This window comes from Enhydra lutris, unplaced genomic scaffold, assembly GCF_002288905.1.
Source record: "Enhydra lutris kenyoni isolate GAN:26980312 unplaced genomic scaffold, ASM228890v2 scaffoldscaffold15, whole genome shotgun sequence".
In the NCBI taxonomy this organism is placed as follows: Eukaryota; Metazoa; Chordata; class Mammalia; order Carnivora; family Mustelidae; genus Enhydra; species Enhydra lutris.
The window spans coordinates 31,115,072-31,130,923 of record NW_019154099.1 but is presented as its reverse complement, the minus strand read 5'-3'; the positions used below and the strand labels follow the sequence as shown (position 1 = coordinate 31,130,923).

The 15,852-nt window shown below is 39.9% G+C and overlaps 1 protein-coding gene across 3 annotated transcripts in view; it reads right to left on the bottom strand.

Annotated features, from left to right (window-relative positions):
- LOC111147008 (ubiquitin C-terminal hydrolase L3) overlaps nt 1-8,176 on the bottom strand; it is a 42,839-nt gene extending 34,663 nt beyond the window's left edge. For 2 of the 3 annotated variants that reach the window (XM_022502848.1, XM_022502850.1), the window contains exons 1-2: nt 7,856-7,957; nt 7,727-7,738 (exon numbers count right to left, since the gene is read on the bottom strand). In XM_022502848.1, the coding sequence (XP_022358556.1) occupies nt 7,727-7,738; nt 7,856-7,897 (54 nt within the window). In that variant the 5' untranslated portion in view covers nt 7,898-7,957. Of the gene's footprint in view, nt 1-7,726; nt 7,739-7,855 lie in introns of all 3 variants that reach the window. The other variant, XM_022502849.1, reaches the window with a different exon arrangement.
- Between the last annotated feature and the right edge of the window lie 7,676 nt (nt 8,177-15,852).

Below are 15,852 nucleotides of genomic sequence, written 5' to 3'. Positions count from 1 at the left end.
AGATTTCATAGGAAAATAAAATGTCAAACCCTAGTCTATTGCAAAGAGAAAAAATAATGAGAATGACGTCAATTTCACAGTGAAATCTTAATAAATATTTGTGTCGAATGAAGCTATTGATTTATAAAAGTAAACTATCACTGGGGGCGCCTGGGTGGCTCAGTGGATTAAAGCCTCTGCCTTTGGCTCAGGTCATGATCCCAGGATCCTGGGATCGAGCCCCGCATCGGGCTCTCTGCTTGGCAGGGAGCCTGCTTCCCCTCCTCTCTCTGCCTACCTTACTGCCTACTTGTCATCTCTGTCAAGTAAATAAATAAAATCTTAAAAATAAATAAGTAAATAAAAGTAAACCATCACAAAATAAGGTTTAGACGACAGGAAAAAAAATCATATTAAAAATGTATCACGGGACATCTGGTGGCTCAGTTGTTTGACATCGACTCTTCAATTCAGCTCATGATCTCAGGGTTATGAGACTGAACCCCATTTTGGGCTCCCTGCTGGGCGTGGAGACTGTTTAAGATGCTCTTTCTCCTTCTCCCTCTGCCCCTCCCCCTCTAAAAAAATGGATCATTATATCTTACTTCAAGAATATAAATAAGTCAAGAATATAAATTAATGGGGTGCCTGAGAGGCTCAGTTCAGTTAACTGTCCAATTCTTGATTTCAGCTCAGGTCATGATCTCAGCATTGTAAGATCGAGCCCCATGTTTGGCTCTGCGCTGAGCATGTAGCCTGCTTAGGAGTCTCTCTCTCCCTTGCCCTCTGCCCCTTCCTCCCCTATCTGAGCACTCTCTTTCTCTAAAAAAATATATATATGTATGTATGTATGTGTGTGTGTGTGTGTGTGTATATATATATATATATATATTTTAAACATTGTTAGGTCAATAGGTAACATATTGTCAATAACATATTGACAATATTAGGTGTATATATACATATATATATATATATATATATATATATGTATATATATAACCTATTGACCTAACATTAGCTAAAATTTGAAAATAAGACAGTGCCTTGGGTACTTCTCCCTAAAGAATGATCGCATGTACTTGGACCATCAGCTGAGATCTTCCAATACCAACAGAAACAATGCCATGTTACATAAACAGTGCCATTTGTCTCATACAGTCAGGTTCTATAAGAAAAGACCTTCCTAATTAAATAGCTAGTCAGGGGTGCCTGGGTGGCTCAGTTAAAGCCTCTGCCTTTGGCTTAGGTTATGATCCCAGGGTCCTGGGATCGAGCCCTGCATCGGGCTCTCTGCTCAGCAGGGAGCCTGCTTCTCCATCTCTCTCTGCCTGCCTCTCTGCCTACTTGTGATCTCTGTCTGTCAAATAAATAAATAAAGTCTTTAAAAAAAAATAGCTAGTCAGTCTCCTTCTCTGCCTGGTGAAGAAACTCTAATTAATGATAATACGGTTGGTCAAAAATAAGGTCCTAGATACATTTAATAAAAAATATATGGAATTAAAAAACTCTTGGTGGAATGTGCTCAACACCTAATTAAGTTAATTAAGTCATATGCCCTCCAACAGTCTGGGGTCACAGAAATCAATGGACTCCTTTATATTATACCTATTCCTCATTTGATTCCCACTCACTCCAAACTACTTTTCTCTCCATTCTCCACTTTCTCCAAAATTCTTAGTTAATGCCCTTCTCAATATTCAGTTTTATCTAGAAACCAAAAAGAATTAAAATTGACAAAGTCAAGGGAGGGAACTATGTCTTATTCATTTTTTTAATCCCATCCCCTAGCACTGTATCTGGCTAAACCAAAGACACTAAAGTTTTACTTGTTGAACTGAAGATTATATCCCTATTTTAACAGATAATCTTGCCGTCTCTATGTCTATATATGTCCATTAAGCTCTGGACATGTATTTAAAATATGTTCATTTTTATTTGTGTCATGTTAAATAGATAGGAAAAATAGATTTGCCTAATCTAAAACCAGGCATTCATTTAATCAACTCAGAATACTACCTGGCCAGTCTACGACCATACCACCCTGAACGTGCCCCGATCTTGTCTGATCTCAGAAGCTAAGCAGTGTCATGCCTGGTTAGTACTTGGTTGGGAGAATACTACCTGCCCAGGATTGAGACCTCTAAAAGGAAAAGCATCATGAACCCCAATGAGAGGATTTAAATTGTTAATTTTATATACCCCCAAAAGTCATGCTGTCATAAAATTATAAAACAAGATGGTACACATAACAGAGTAATTTCACATCTGTGCCACAAACAGCAAGTAAGACTTAAATATTTTAGTGATAGTCTGGACAAGACTCAACAATTTCTGAGAAGTAGAAGCCTTTTTCTCAACTGACTCCACGGCAGCCAAAGTTGTTAAGTATGAAAAGTACCAAGATCCAGGGCAGCAACTCTAGGGAGACTGGTAAGTAACAAACTGAGGAATGAATGACTAAATGAACATATAAAGGGCTAAATTTTAACTGGAATCACACTTTTTAAAACTTTTTACTCGTATTACTAATCAAATGAGATTGATACAAAAAAAATTCAGTCATTATCAAGTACATTAGTTGCATCCTCTGACCAGATTTCTGTAAGATTCACACAGGAAGTCATCATACAAATAAAAAGAACAAAGGCAGCTATTAATAGTAACTACCTCTGGGAAGGTGAGAAAGGGTGAGGAAGAAGGCTTTTAACTTTCACCTCTTTTTTTTTTTTAAATCATGAAGCTGTCCTACATTGATTATTAAAACAAAAACAAAACCTGCGTTTAAAATTACCCTATGCAAATAGAGAAAGACTGAATGGAAATTCTCTAAAATATTGACTGCAGTTAGCTTGGGTGGTGTGAACTCAACTTTTTTATTTTCCAGTTTTTAAAAAATGTGTTATTTTTACAATAGATATATATAGTTTGTAAGTTACAAAAAGCTATAGAACTGACACACATATGTATTTTAGTTAAATTTACAAAACTGGGAGAAAACTCAAAATAACAATCTTAAAACTACTAAAAAAAAAAAATCTCTCCAGACTACCCAGAGTATTCTTTACATGCATTTGCAAAGCCATCTCTACACAATTGGAAGCTTCCAGTTTGCATCAAGCAGGCTAAATGATATTATAAACTCGAATACCATATTTTTGGCTTTTCTAAACATTGGATAATAAAATTCTGACTGATAAGCTCACTAAACTTTCACAGTGCCATTAAAATTTTGGCCAGTCAAAAAAAATGAGTAGGGGTACTTTAGGGGCACCTGAGTGGCTCAGTCAGTTAAGTGTCTGACTTCAGCTCAGGTCATGATCTCAGGATCCTGGGATGGAGCCCTGTGTCTGGCTCCCTGCTAAGAGGGAGTCTGCTTGTCTCTCTCATTCTGTCCCTCCCCCTGCTCCTCGTGCATGCTCTCTCACGATCCTTAGGTCACTTATTTTTTTTTATTCTATGGTCCAATGATAAAATTTTCCACCAAATAAATTTAAAATTATTTTTAAATATTTTTAAAAACTATCATGTATCAGAAACCACGCTATAGGCTTTAAGTACTTCACCATTATTGCAACAGGCAAGGTAGCTTTTATTAAATCCTTTTACCAGCTGAGAACATGGAGTCTCAGCGTTTACATGATTTTTAAGCACACATTGCCAGAACCCACATGCAGAGCTCTGGATGCTCTCATCCCTATTTACTTTTCTAGCCTCATTTTTCACTGTCTGAAGTCTCTTTTTTTGTATCTTGTTCTCTAACTTTAGCTACAAAGTCTACAGTCTCAAAGGGTCTATAACCACCTCTACTCTCCGGGTTTTTGCACACAAGTTAGATTCCTCTACATGAAAAACTGTTACCTTCTACCCCTAATTTATAGGGAATTCTTCCTCCTTTTCGGTGACAAATAACAAAAACTCTGATTTTACAAATTTAAGAAAATAGAAAAATAATATTCACTTTCCTTTTAAATTTGTTCTAAAGCCACTTTCTCCAGTCTTTAATGGCCTGCTCACGGCAACAACAGACTCTGCCTTATTACTAAATTGTTAATGATTTAGGTTCTAACGGAAATTTTACTTATTTAGTACTTGCTTGATATTACTACTAATAAACATATATTAGTAAGAATGGCTAGATGCAGAAATAGGAGAAATGAGTTAAATGAGAATAATTTTTTCTATCACTTAACTGATTTTATTCCAGGTAAGTCTTACCTGCAACATGACAAAATATCCTTAAAAGGGACTAACAGCATATTAATCAATAAGAAAAATCATTGCTTACCACATCTACAGAGACACATGGTTACTAGTTAGTATCTGATATTTAATAATGTTCTCCATATAGTAAATATGGATTGATCATTCTTCTACAAACTAGGTACCATTAGAACATAAAATAGTACTTGCTCAAACTAAGAGTACAATAATAATATATGCAACTATCAAACTGTAACAAGTAAAAGGCCTAAGATTCCTTTAAGTTAGGGAAATAAGGAGTGTGGGGATAGATGCTGTTGGGGTGTATGTATGGTTTAATTTATTAATTCTCCAAATTCTAAGTCAGTTATTAAATTTCTATTCCTTTTCTACCCTCAGTTTTGTCACTAATACATAGACAATAAAGAAAAAACCACGAAAATTTGGTTAGAACTAATCACTTCTTAGATATTTGGCCATTCTTCCCTAAAAGCATATTACTTCTTTAAAACAAATTGAACCATGCCAAAGCAAGCCAGAAATAGGAAAGAATCATACACTAAAATAACATCTTTTCCCTGTTTATGTCACCTCAGAATGGCCTCCTGTCACCATCCAACCTATTATGTTTCTCCTAATGGAGAAACAGTATCCTATTAATTTTTTTTCATTGTACTTAAAACAATTGCTAATTGTTTGCTTACTTGTTTATTGTCTATCTTCACACTGAAATGAAAAGCAGAAAACCATGAATATTTTTATCACCAGAATAACCAGCTGCCTCTTATAGAAGATATTATTTATATTATATGAATATTATAAAAGGTATTATTATTTACAATATATTATGTGAATAATATTATTAATTAATTGAAAAAGTACATTTTGGGGGTCTTGGGGGTTTTTTAGTGAACACATTTTATAGTTTATTACGATTACCTAGGAAAAGTCCAGTAGCAGCTGGATCACATCACAGCTGAATAAATTTATATCTTATTAACAAATAACATTATAATCTAAAAAACACTTTGTTCATTAGTCTGTTCTATGGTTGGTTAATTACACTGATTGACTTTGGAATGATGAACTAGCTTTGCAATACCTGCATAAACTGCTTAGTCTTGAAATATTAACCTTTTCACACATTGCTACATTCTCTTTGCTAACATTTTGTTGAAGATTTTTAGATCCCACGAGGGATACTGGTCTGCAGTTACTCATATTATGGCTTATCCAGTAATGCTGGCCATTAAAATGAATTCATAAGTGTCCCTATTTCTTCTATGTTTATGTAGAATTGGTATTATTTCTTCCTTAAATAATCTTCTCAAGGGATGTGGAAAAGTCATCTGAGAAAATTGAACACGGATTCATGGTAAAAACTCTCAGCAAACTAGGAAAAAAAGTAAATTTCTTTATCTGAGAAAAAGTATTTACTGAAACCCTACAATTAATATACCAAATCATGAAAAATCAAATGTTTTCCACCCAAGGTCTGGTACAAGACAAGCATGTCCTCTCTTTCCATTCTAGCCAACTTTGTATTGAAGGTCCCAACCAGTGAAATAAGAAATATTAAAGCACACAGATTGAAAAAGAAGAAATAAAAAAGTCTATTCACAGAGAATATGATGGTCTATATAGAATGCCCCAAAACATTCATAAAAAAGCCACCAGAATAAGTGAATTTAGCAAGGTAGTAGGATATAAGTCAACGTACATAAATCAACCTCATCTCTATACATAACAATGGACAATTAGAAATTAAAATTTTAAAACAGTATCATTTACAACAGTACTGAAAATCATTAATATTCAAGTATATATCTTATAAAATATATGCAAGACTTAAATGCTAAAACTATAAAACACTGTTGAATGAAATCAAAGACCCAAGTAAATGATGAGATATATACTATCTCATCATTTACTTGGGTCTTACCAAGTAAATGATGGATTACAAGACTCAATATTTTTAGGATGTTAATTTTCCCCAAATTAAATCTATCTACTTAGATACACATTCACCATCAAAATCACATTTTTTTTGGTAGAACTTGACAAGGTGATTCTAAAATTTATATGCTAAGGCAAAGGAACTAAAATAACTGAAAACAATTTCAAAAATGAACAAAGTAGGAGGATCCTCGCCATTTGAGTTCAAGATTTACTACAAAACTATAGTAATCAAAACAGTGTGGTATTGAGAAAAGAACAGACACACAGATAAATGTTAAAGAACAGAGTCTACATGTATGGTAAATTAATTTTTCACAAAAGGTGTAAATATCGTTTTGGATTAAGTCTGAGAAAAATACCTCCTTCCTCTGGCACTAAATCAGAAGTTGCAAATACTGATTTTTTTTCGGTCCCCCAATTTTTTTTCTCTTTTTACAAAAGGGTCAAAATGTTTCAGGGAAAAAATGAACAGCAAATTTCAAAGGTGGAAAACAAAAGAAAATGTACATGATAATGGGCAGGGAATGCCACCTAAAGAGTAATATAAAAGATATATGCTGGTTTTCAGTTTTGTATGTTTCTAGGTTACTAAAGAGACAAGAGTTTGGAGTCATTCCGAAAGCATAAAATAAACTGCATAAGATGAAGGATTTGGTCTCAACATTAAGATAAAGCATTTCTATCTACTTTTGGTATATAAGAAATTTTTGAAAGGTTTCTACAAGGTTTGAAAACCAAAAATCAATTAAGTACATGATGAATCATTATTCTTTGGTGATGAAAAGGAAGATCATGGTGGGGGGGTATATCATATAATAAAGTAAGAGGGCAGTAAAAAGTCAACGAGCTGTTGAGAATGAAAAACAGGTTAAGACAAAATACACCTGAGCAAATCAAAAGTTTATACCTGGTAGCACTTATTGTTCTTTTAAGGAGCGGCTGGGAGATGTTCCCTTTTCCCTCCCCAAACCTGAACCTTCCATACCCAAAGGACTGTTAAAGTGTTGGTAAGTGGGCAAAGAATGGCGTAGGTTTCTATTAGAGCGCTTTCTACGGTATCAAAGCAAAACTGAATTCCAGTTTTAAGAGACTGGAAGAGAAAGGGGGCGTGGCGGGGAAGAGAAGGGACTTGATGGAGCAAGAGAAGATGATTGGAAGATGATTTCATAGTGCAGGCGGTGGATGAAATTACAAGGACTGGGTGGGCGAGTTTACAAAGCTTGGAGTCAGGTAGTGTAGACAAATTAGTCACCCAGAAGGTCCAAGGGTTGGGAAATTGTGGAATCGGCACTAGTAGAACGAAGAGGGAAGAGGTATGGGAATACAGGGTCAACACGCCACAAGCCTCAGACCCGGAGACCCCAGGAAACGCGATGACTGGGCAATGGGACCAGAGGAGGGGCTGAGACAGCTGGGAGCATCTCCAGGAGCCAGGTGGGAGGCACACGGCCGTAAAGGGGGCACACTCGTCGGAAGCAGAGCAAGAGGGGCCCTCACGGAATCTAATTCCAGATTCCTAGTGAGCGCAGAGATGCAGGCGAGCAGGGAGGGCTCCGGGGTCGCGAGCGACAGACACCTCACTCACCTGGTTGGTGACCTGAAAACGAAACAGAGAACACAATTTATAGAAACAAACTGCCCTCGACTAGCCGCGGCAGCCCGCTTCCCTCGACCCCTGCCCGCGGCCTCAGGCCCAGATCCGAGCCGCGCTCACCTCGGGATTGGCCTCCAGAGGCAGCCAGCGCTGACCCTCCATCGCCGCTCCGTCCGGCCCCTCTCCAGGTCTGACAGCAGCCGCCGTCGCAGCCGCCGCCGCTTCCGCCCCCGCGCTTCTTGACCTGGGACCGTCTAACCCTCCGCCCCCACCCCGGGAGGGGGGCTGAAGAACGAAGCGGAGCTTGACAACACTCTAGCCTCTTTCTTGCTCTCTGCAGAGCCACACTCAAGTCTTACAAATTAAGATACAATCGGAGAGGAGAAGAGAAGCCACCTCCCTACTGCACAAGGAAAAAGAACCTGAATCCACAGCCAGCTCCCCTCTCACTTGGACTGTTCCTATCCAAGGCAGGCGCTCGCGCGCTACGCATGCGCCATGCAAGGGCCGGGGACCGCATGTTTGCCCGCGCCCTCCCATTCCTGCAGCTTCATCTGGAGGCGCTAGGGGGCGCCCGAGAGGCGAGACGGGACTGCCACCCACACATCAAGACCACTGAAGGCCAGGATGCCCAGGAGTCGTGTCCCAAAAGCTCTTTTGTCACGGTGCAGTTGCTATATTGGCCTTTTCTAATGTTGTAGAATGGGGCAGGGGTAAGGGACGGAGAGTGGGGGGCGGGGGGACTGTGCCCTCTGTATACATATTCAGTTACGTCTAAAAAAAAAAAAAAAAAAAAAGCCAAGCATCAATTAAGAATCAGACTCCGCATTCACCATAGGGTAGAAGAGGTGGACAGAAGAATGAAAAATCACAGGGAAGTATGATACATATGTGATAGTGGTAGCGTGAGGCGTAGAACTGCAAAGATGTGCGGCTAAATGGGGGAGGGTGTGTCCAGAGGCTTCCAGCAGAAGGTAAACAGATGGAGTGAACTTTTTAAAAAGATTTTATTTATTTATTTGACAGACAGAGATCACAAGTAGGCAGCGAGGCAGGCGGGGGGGGGGGGGGGGGGGGGGGGGGGGGGCGGGGCAGGGGAGGGGGGAAGCAGGCTCCCCACCCAGCAGAGAGCCCAGTGGGGAGGGGGGTGCCTGGATACCAGGACCCTGAGATCATGACCTGAGCCAAAGGCAGAGGCTTAAACCTACTGAGCCACCCAGGAGCTCCTGGAGTGAACTCTTGGGCACCTGGGTGGCTCGGTAGGTTAAAGCCTCTGCCTTCCGCTCAGGTCATGATCCCAGGGTCCTGGGATCGAGCCCCGCATCGAGCTCTCTGCTCCACGGGGAGCCTGCTTCCTCTTCTCTCTCTGCCTGCTTCTCTGCCTACTTGTGATCTCTGTCTGTCAAATAAATAAATAAAAATCTTAAAAAAAAAAAAAAAAGACATAGTGAACTCTTAAGACTTTAGCCAGGCAGAGAGGAGGATGCTCTGAAGAAGGGAAAGTATGCACTGTGGCTGTAGACCCAGAAAGACTGAAGGGCTGAGGTTAGAGGTGATGCTGGAGAGGTAAGAAGGGACAAGCCCATCCCGACTTCTGGGCTTCATTCTGAAAACAGCAGGGAACCATGGAAGGATTTTACACAGGATTTTCATCTCTCTCCTCCACCAATCTGTAAATTCCATGAGGTCTGCAGGAGTGTCTTTTTAAATTCTTCACATTGTTTGCCTAAAGCCTCACCCAGTGTCTGATACATAGTAGATGTGTCTGATACATAGTAGATGCTCGATAAGTACTTGAGGAACAAATAGAATCATCAGATATGCTGAAATATAATTTGTCAATAATATAGGATATGTGTAAGAGTGAAATGATGAGAGAATTAAGGCAATAACCATGGAGACGGAGAGGTAGGCACAGATTAAAGAGAAACTGCTTTAAGGAGGTATCCCTTTGATGAGCAGGAATTGTCAATGGTAACTCCATAGATTTGACCTGGGGTCCAGTGCATATTGCTACTCTGCACCCAGTAGAGGGCATTCCAGGAAAGGAGAATTTAGAAGTGAGAAAAAGAGGGACCTCTGGGTGGCTCAGTCAGTTAAGTGACTGCCTTTGGCTCAGGTCATGATTCTGGGTCCTGGAATTGAGTCCAGTGTCAGGCTCCTCGCTCAGTGGGGAGCCTGTTTCTCCCTCTGCCTTTTCTACTTGCTCTCACTGCCTGCTTGGGTTCTCTCTCTTTCTCTGACAAATAAGTAAATAAAATGTCCAAAAAAAAAAAAAAAAAGGCGGGAAAAAGGTAATTTTATTATACTGAGTTTGTCTTTCTTGAACTTCCAACTCTCCCATTCATGTTCTTCTGGCCACTGTTTTTTGATCTCCAAGGAATTTTCAATCTTTTGACTCTTTTCTCTCCTTATCTATCTGATAAATTACTGTTATACCTACCCATAAGTCACTTGGTAAATCTGAAATGTCCAGCTAATGATAAGCGGTCATTGTTGCATAATACTGAGTTGTATGGCAAGGCTTTCAGCAGTGTGCCTGGGGCTGCTTTTCAAATGACAGACTGTCAGAGAATGGCCTTGCTCCAGAACCTTGAGGTTCTGCACTGTGATTCTCTTGTTAGGATTACCTAAGACTCCACATAGCATCCTTACTGACCGTGGACCTCTCTTGTACCATAGGATTTGCTGAGACATAGGGCCAAACAGCAAGCAGCTTGCATTTCAGCATAGACTTGCTACAGAGCACTATCTTGCTCAGGGACCCACTCAAACTGGCAGCCATCCATGTTGCCCAATAAATGTGTTGCAACTATATTTTCAAGTGTGGCATATGCTGCTCTCAGAAAGCCAGAGAGGCTCAAGTCCTCTGCCTCTTCTCTATTAATAGGAATTGCAAGATGAAGTAAATTAATCCTCACCTTAGAGAGACTGTCCCAGTATGCCCCCAGACTCATAGATACTCATACAAATATTATGTAGTAGGCCCCTAATCTCTGTAAGGTTTAACTTCCACACTCTGGCATGAATATACCCATCATCCTATTGAAGGCAGCACTTTTCAAACTTGAATGTGCATACAAACATCTGGGGAATCTGAAATGCAGATTTTGATTCAGTAAGTCTGAGGTGGAACTCCGGATTCTGCATTATTGGCCCCAGCTTTTTTAACCCTCCTTTCACCTACCTCTTTCTCTTTTGCCATAGAACTTTGAACTTTTTCCCCAGTAAGGGGCAAAGCAGTGTTGATCCTTGTTTTTCACGGATTCTGCATTTTGAATTTGCCTACTTGCTAACATTATTTGTAACCCCCAAATTCATACTCATGTCGCTTCCACCGTCATTTGCAGACATGCGCAGTGGCAAAAAAAACTTGAGTTCCCAGCTGAGGTCGAGCAGACAATATTCTTCCTTCTTGTTTCAGGTCTCATACTAGAAACAAATGTCCTTTTTGCAATTTTTTAATGCCACATTTTGTTTTTGCATTTTTGCTTGTTGATGATTTCAGAGTACGTATGGCCCCAAGCATTGTGCAAATGTTCTGTCCGGTGTTCCAAACACAAGAAGACTGTGATGTGCCTTACACAGAAAATGCATGTGTTAGGTAAGTTCCTTCAAGCATGAGTTATAGTATTGTTGGTCAGAAGTTTAATGTTAATGAGTCAACAATATATATTGAGTGAGGTGTCTCTAAACAGAAACACATTAAACAAGGTTATGTATTGATCTGTTGAAAATGTGATCAGAGGCTCACAGGAACCAAACCTCTATTTCTCCTGGGAGCAGTGGTTCTGTATTTAGTAATGCAGTATTCATGGTGACTTTATAGAGCATAACTATCACAAATAATGAGAATCAACTGTGTATTTCCCCACTCCTTGACACTGAGTTCAGCCATGTAACTTGTTCTGGTCAATAAAGGAGAGCAGAAATAATGGTGTGCCTGTTCCAAGTCTAGGCCTTAACAAGCTTGTGTTTCTGCTTGCTGTCTTGCACTTCTACTGTTGCCTTGAGAAGAATGTGCTTGGGCTAGCCTGCTGGTCCCAGAAACACAGTAAAAGATACCAAGAGCACAGCAGAACCACCTCACCTAGGCTCAGGCTAGACTAGCCAACACATTGCTAACCCTTGAGAATTGTAAGCTAGATTAATGTTTGCTTATAGCAGGACATTGGGAATTTGTGTGTGTTGGGGAGGGGCATTAGTTTGTTTTTACATAGCATCAGCTAATTGCTATGCCTGCCAAAACTTCAAATAATCAAGTTAAAAGGAATGGCCAGGTAATTGATACACTTGCCCCAAATTCTAAGAGCCAAGTAAAATTGTGAAGCTCTACCTCCATAAATTTAAAAAAAAAAAAATGTATATGCTCATGCAACTTTAATTTATTAATGAACTATTGAACTATGTTAACTAAGTGAGATGTTATGTTAGCAATGAAGCAGTAATATGTATTCAGACTTGATTCAGGCTTTACTTTTTTTTTTTTAAGATTTTATTTATTTATTTGTCAGAGAGAGACACAGCGAGAAAGGGAGCACAAGCAGGGGGAGTGGGAGAGAGAGAAGCAGGCTCCTTGCCGAGCAGGGAACCCCATGCGGGGCTCGATCCCAGGACCCCAGGATCATGACCCGAGCCAAAGGCAGACAACCAAGAACTGAGCCACCCAGCCTTTACTCTTAATAGAAATTTCGACATTTCTCATACGTTCGTTGAGTCCTCACCACAATCTGTCAAGTAGGCAGGTGAGTAAGGTTGTCACCATATTACAAACACAGTAGCTATGGCTTGGAGAGTGTAAGTTGTTTCCCATGGTTGCACAAGTGGCAGAATGAGACTTCAACCTAGATTTCCTGCAGCAGATCTAGAATTCTTTTCAAAGCAGGAAGGAGGCAGGAGCAGTGAAGACGTTGACAAGCCAGGGAAAGGTACTCAGAAGATAAGCTGGGGATTGGAGGAAGATAAAAAGTATTGTTGTAACAGCAGGTGCCAGAATTCTCTGCACTGTCTCTTCAGAAAAATTTCACTCCATTGACGAACCACTTGGTTTGGAGACTGAGCCCCAAGGACATCCAATTCAGCAACAGAAAGTCATTATTACACCTCTCTTCATGAGAGGAGAGTCTGAGGAGGTTAGAAAAGGTGGGAAAGAAGAAGGAGAGAGAGAGAGGATGAAAAGGAGGAGATTTAAAAAAGGAGGTAAGTGAGGAGCTTGAAGAGCCTTATAAGGGAGAAAAATCCTAGAACTTAGTGGATGTCAGGGTATTTGATTTTATTTTCACTGCTGATGAATGAGTTTGGACATTTTTCAAGTTGTTATGGGTTATAACTTCACATCTTTTCATCGTGGATCCATCCTAAAGTTCTTTCTTAAAGCTCCTGCAGCATTTATTATCTATTCCAGTGCTTCCCAACCTTTCTCCCACGTGATACACACAGATAAACAATATATTTCATGTTCTTTTATCGACTTTAACACCAACAGATTGATTTTGGGGGTTGTCAAAGAATATCAAGTTTTGTCACCATTTCCTACTTGACTAAACTCATGGTATCATTTTCTCACCCACTAATGAAAATTCAACAGCTTTTATTCAAAAACAGCAGTATGTTTCTAACAAAGTGGTGTTTGATGTCTTAACAAAAGTAGTTTCTTCTCAAAACTGCGCTCTCTCATCCTCATAAATTTCTTTCTCATACTCTGAGGGATTTGGTAATTTATCCATCCTTGAACTGGAATAGACTACCTTTTTGTTTTATCTACTCAAGACTATCTACTTTTTAAAGGAGCAATAAATTATTTGGCTGTTTTGTGAGAAAACATGGATTTTTGGTCATTAATAAGCCATATTTGCCCTACTGATACAAGTTTACACCCATTGTTCTATTTCCATAGCTAGTCACTTTTTGCCAAGTAGTTGTTCTATTTCCATACCTAGTAACTTTATGCTAAATAAATAAATAAATGTCTCTTTAAAGACATCTGAAGTGGCAGTTAAACATAGTAAGTATACAGTCAACAATACCCATGACTCAATAGAAGTGTTGATCGGCTATGACCAAGTTCATGCATGCACTTGGAAAAACAACTGAGTCACAACTACTGTCTGGCTACCTGTCACTGTAAGAAGCACGGCAATTGCTGAGATGTTAAGTATGAAAAGAAATAAGAATCTAACAATGGTTGTTATTGTTATGCAGTGTTTGTATAACACCTGACAACCCAATAAGGTTGTCCTCACAATGTCAACCAGCTCAGGGAATCTTCCAGGCTCAGGCCCACCCAGTTTTCCCTGGAGCTATGGGGATCAATTTCTCTATACACCTATAACTCATTCGTGGTACACCGCCATGACTACTCACTGTCTTATACCATTTATCTTTATAGAAATATGTCTAGCTATCTTCCTACTGTATGTGTCTGTATTCTGTTGACCCTGCATTGCATTGCCAAACCATCATCCTAAAACACAGTCTCTTTGCAATGCTTAAGAACATATCCAGGGTGCGTGGGTGGCTCAGTCCCTTGGGCAGCTGTCTTCAACTCAGATCATGATCCCAGGGTCTTGGGATGAAGCACTGTATCATCGGCTCCCTGCTTAGTGGGGAGTCTGCTTCTCCCTCTCCTGTTGCTCCCCTCCCTATGCGCACACACTCTCTCTCTCTCTGTATCTCTCTCTCTCAAATAAATAAATATTTTTTAAATGAAAAGAACATATTCAAACCTTACATAATTTGACCTCATCTGCCTGTGTGATGGCTTAATATGTCTCCCCACTTGCTCAGAAGTTATGACCATAATCCAGCCGTGTTCCTATAAGCCAGGCACTTAACCGACTTAGGTCTCCTTTTAAATAAGAGACTCTACAAGGTCCCTTTAAGCCAAAGTTGAAACCTGTGTCCTGCAGGTTTCAGATAAACATGCGAATTGGCCAGGTGAATTGAAAAGTAGAATACGGGGATAGTGACACACTGGAAAACATAAAACCTGACTAAATGCATTCTGACTCAGTTTTTGAGGTAGCTCATCTTATTTTCTTTGTTGGTTTTAAATATGTGGGTAGGCCAGGTTTGGCCCAAAGGCTAAGAATTCGTATAATCTGCTATAAGCTCTAAAACCTACTATGAGTCTAGGATCAGTGATCATGGCTTATTCCCCTTCCTGCCTCTTTGCTTATGTTGCCCATCCAGTACTACTGCTATCTCCCACGGCCCCCACCCCTGCACCAAAACACACAGACACACACACAAGCACTCATATTCTTGAACAGCCTGGAGTACAAGTCGAACATTCCGTCAGCACAATACAGCTGAGAAGGACTTTAGGACGTACTCTGGGAGGTCGGAATCCCTCTGGAGTTCTCTGAGATTAGACTGCAGACTAAATGAATACCAGAGTTTGAAGTTTTCCCTCATAGCTAGGTGATGTTGCCGAACATTCTAAAGCTTTCGTTTTCTTCTTTTTAAGTTTTATTTGTTCATTTGAGCTGGAGAGAGAGGGAGAGAGAGTGGGAGGCTGGGGGAAAGGAGCAGGAAGAGAGGAAGAGAGAGAATCCTTAGCAGGCTCCCCACCGAATGCAGAGCCCAACATGAGGCTCTGTCTCATGACCCTGAGGTCATGATCCGAGCGGAAATCAGGAGTCAGATGGTCAACGCACTGAACCACTTAGGCGCCCTGTGAACTTTAGTTTTCTCCTCTTTAAAATGGAAACAATGTATGCTGAAGATCACTTAGTCTTTTTTTGAGAATTGAATATCATGATGGTTATAATAGGAACCAGTATTTATTAAGTACTTAACCATGATTCAGGGACTTCACTATGTTGTGATCTCATTTAACAGTTAGTAAAAACCGTCTAAGTCAAATATGAATAGCCCCATTTTTACGGATTAGAAAGCTGTTGTTCAGGAAGGCCACCTTTACTGAAGTCACACAGCTGAGTGGTGGAAGACAGATTTAGATTCAGGCCTATGTACCTCTAAAGCCTCCGGTGCTATCCTAGTTTCCCACTGCTGCTGGAACAAACAACCACAAACTTTGTGGCTTAAAACAATGTAAACTTGTTATCTTACAGTGTGAAGGTCAGAAATCCGAAATGGGTTGTACTGGGCTAAAA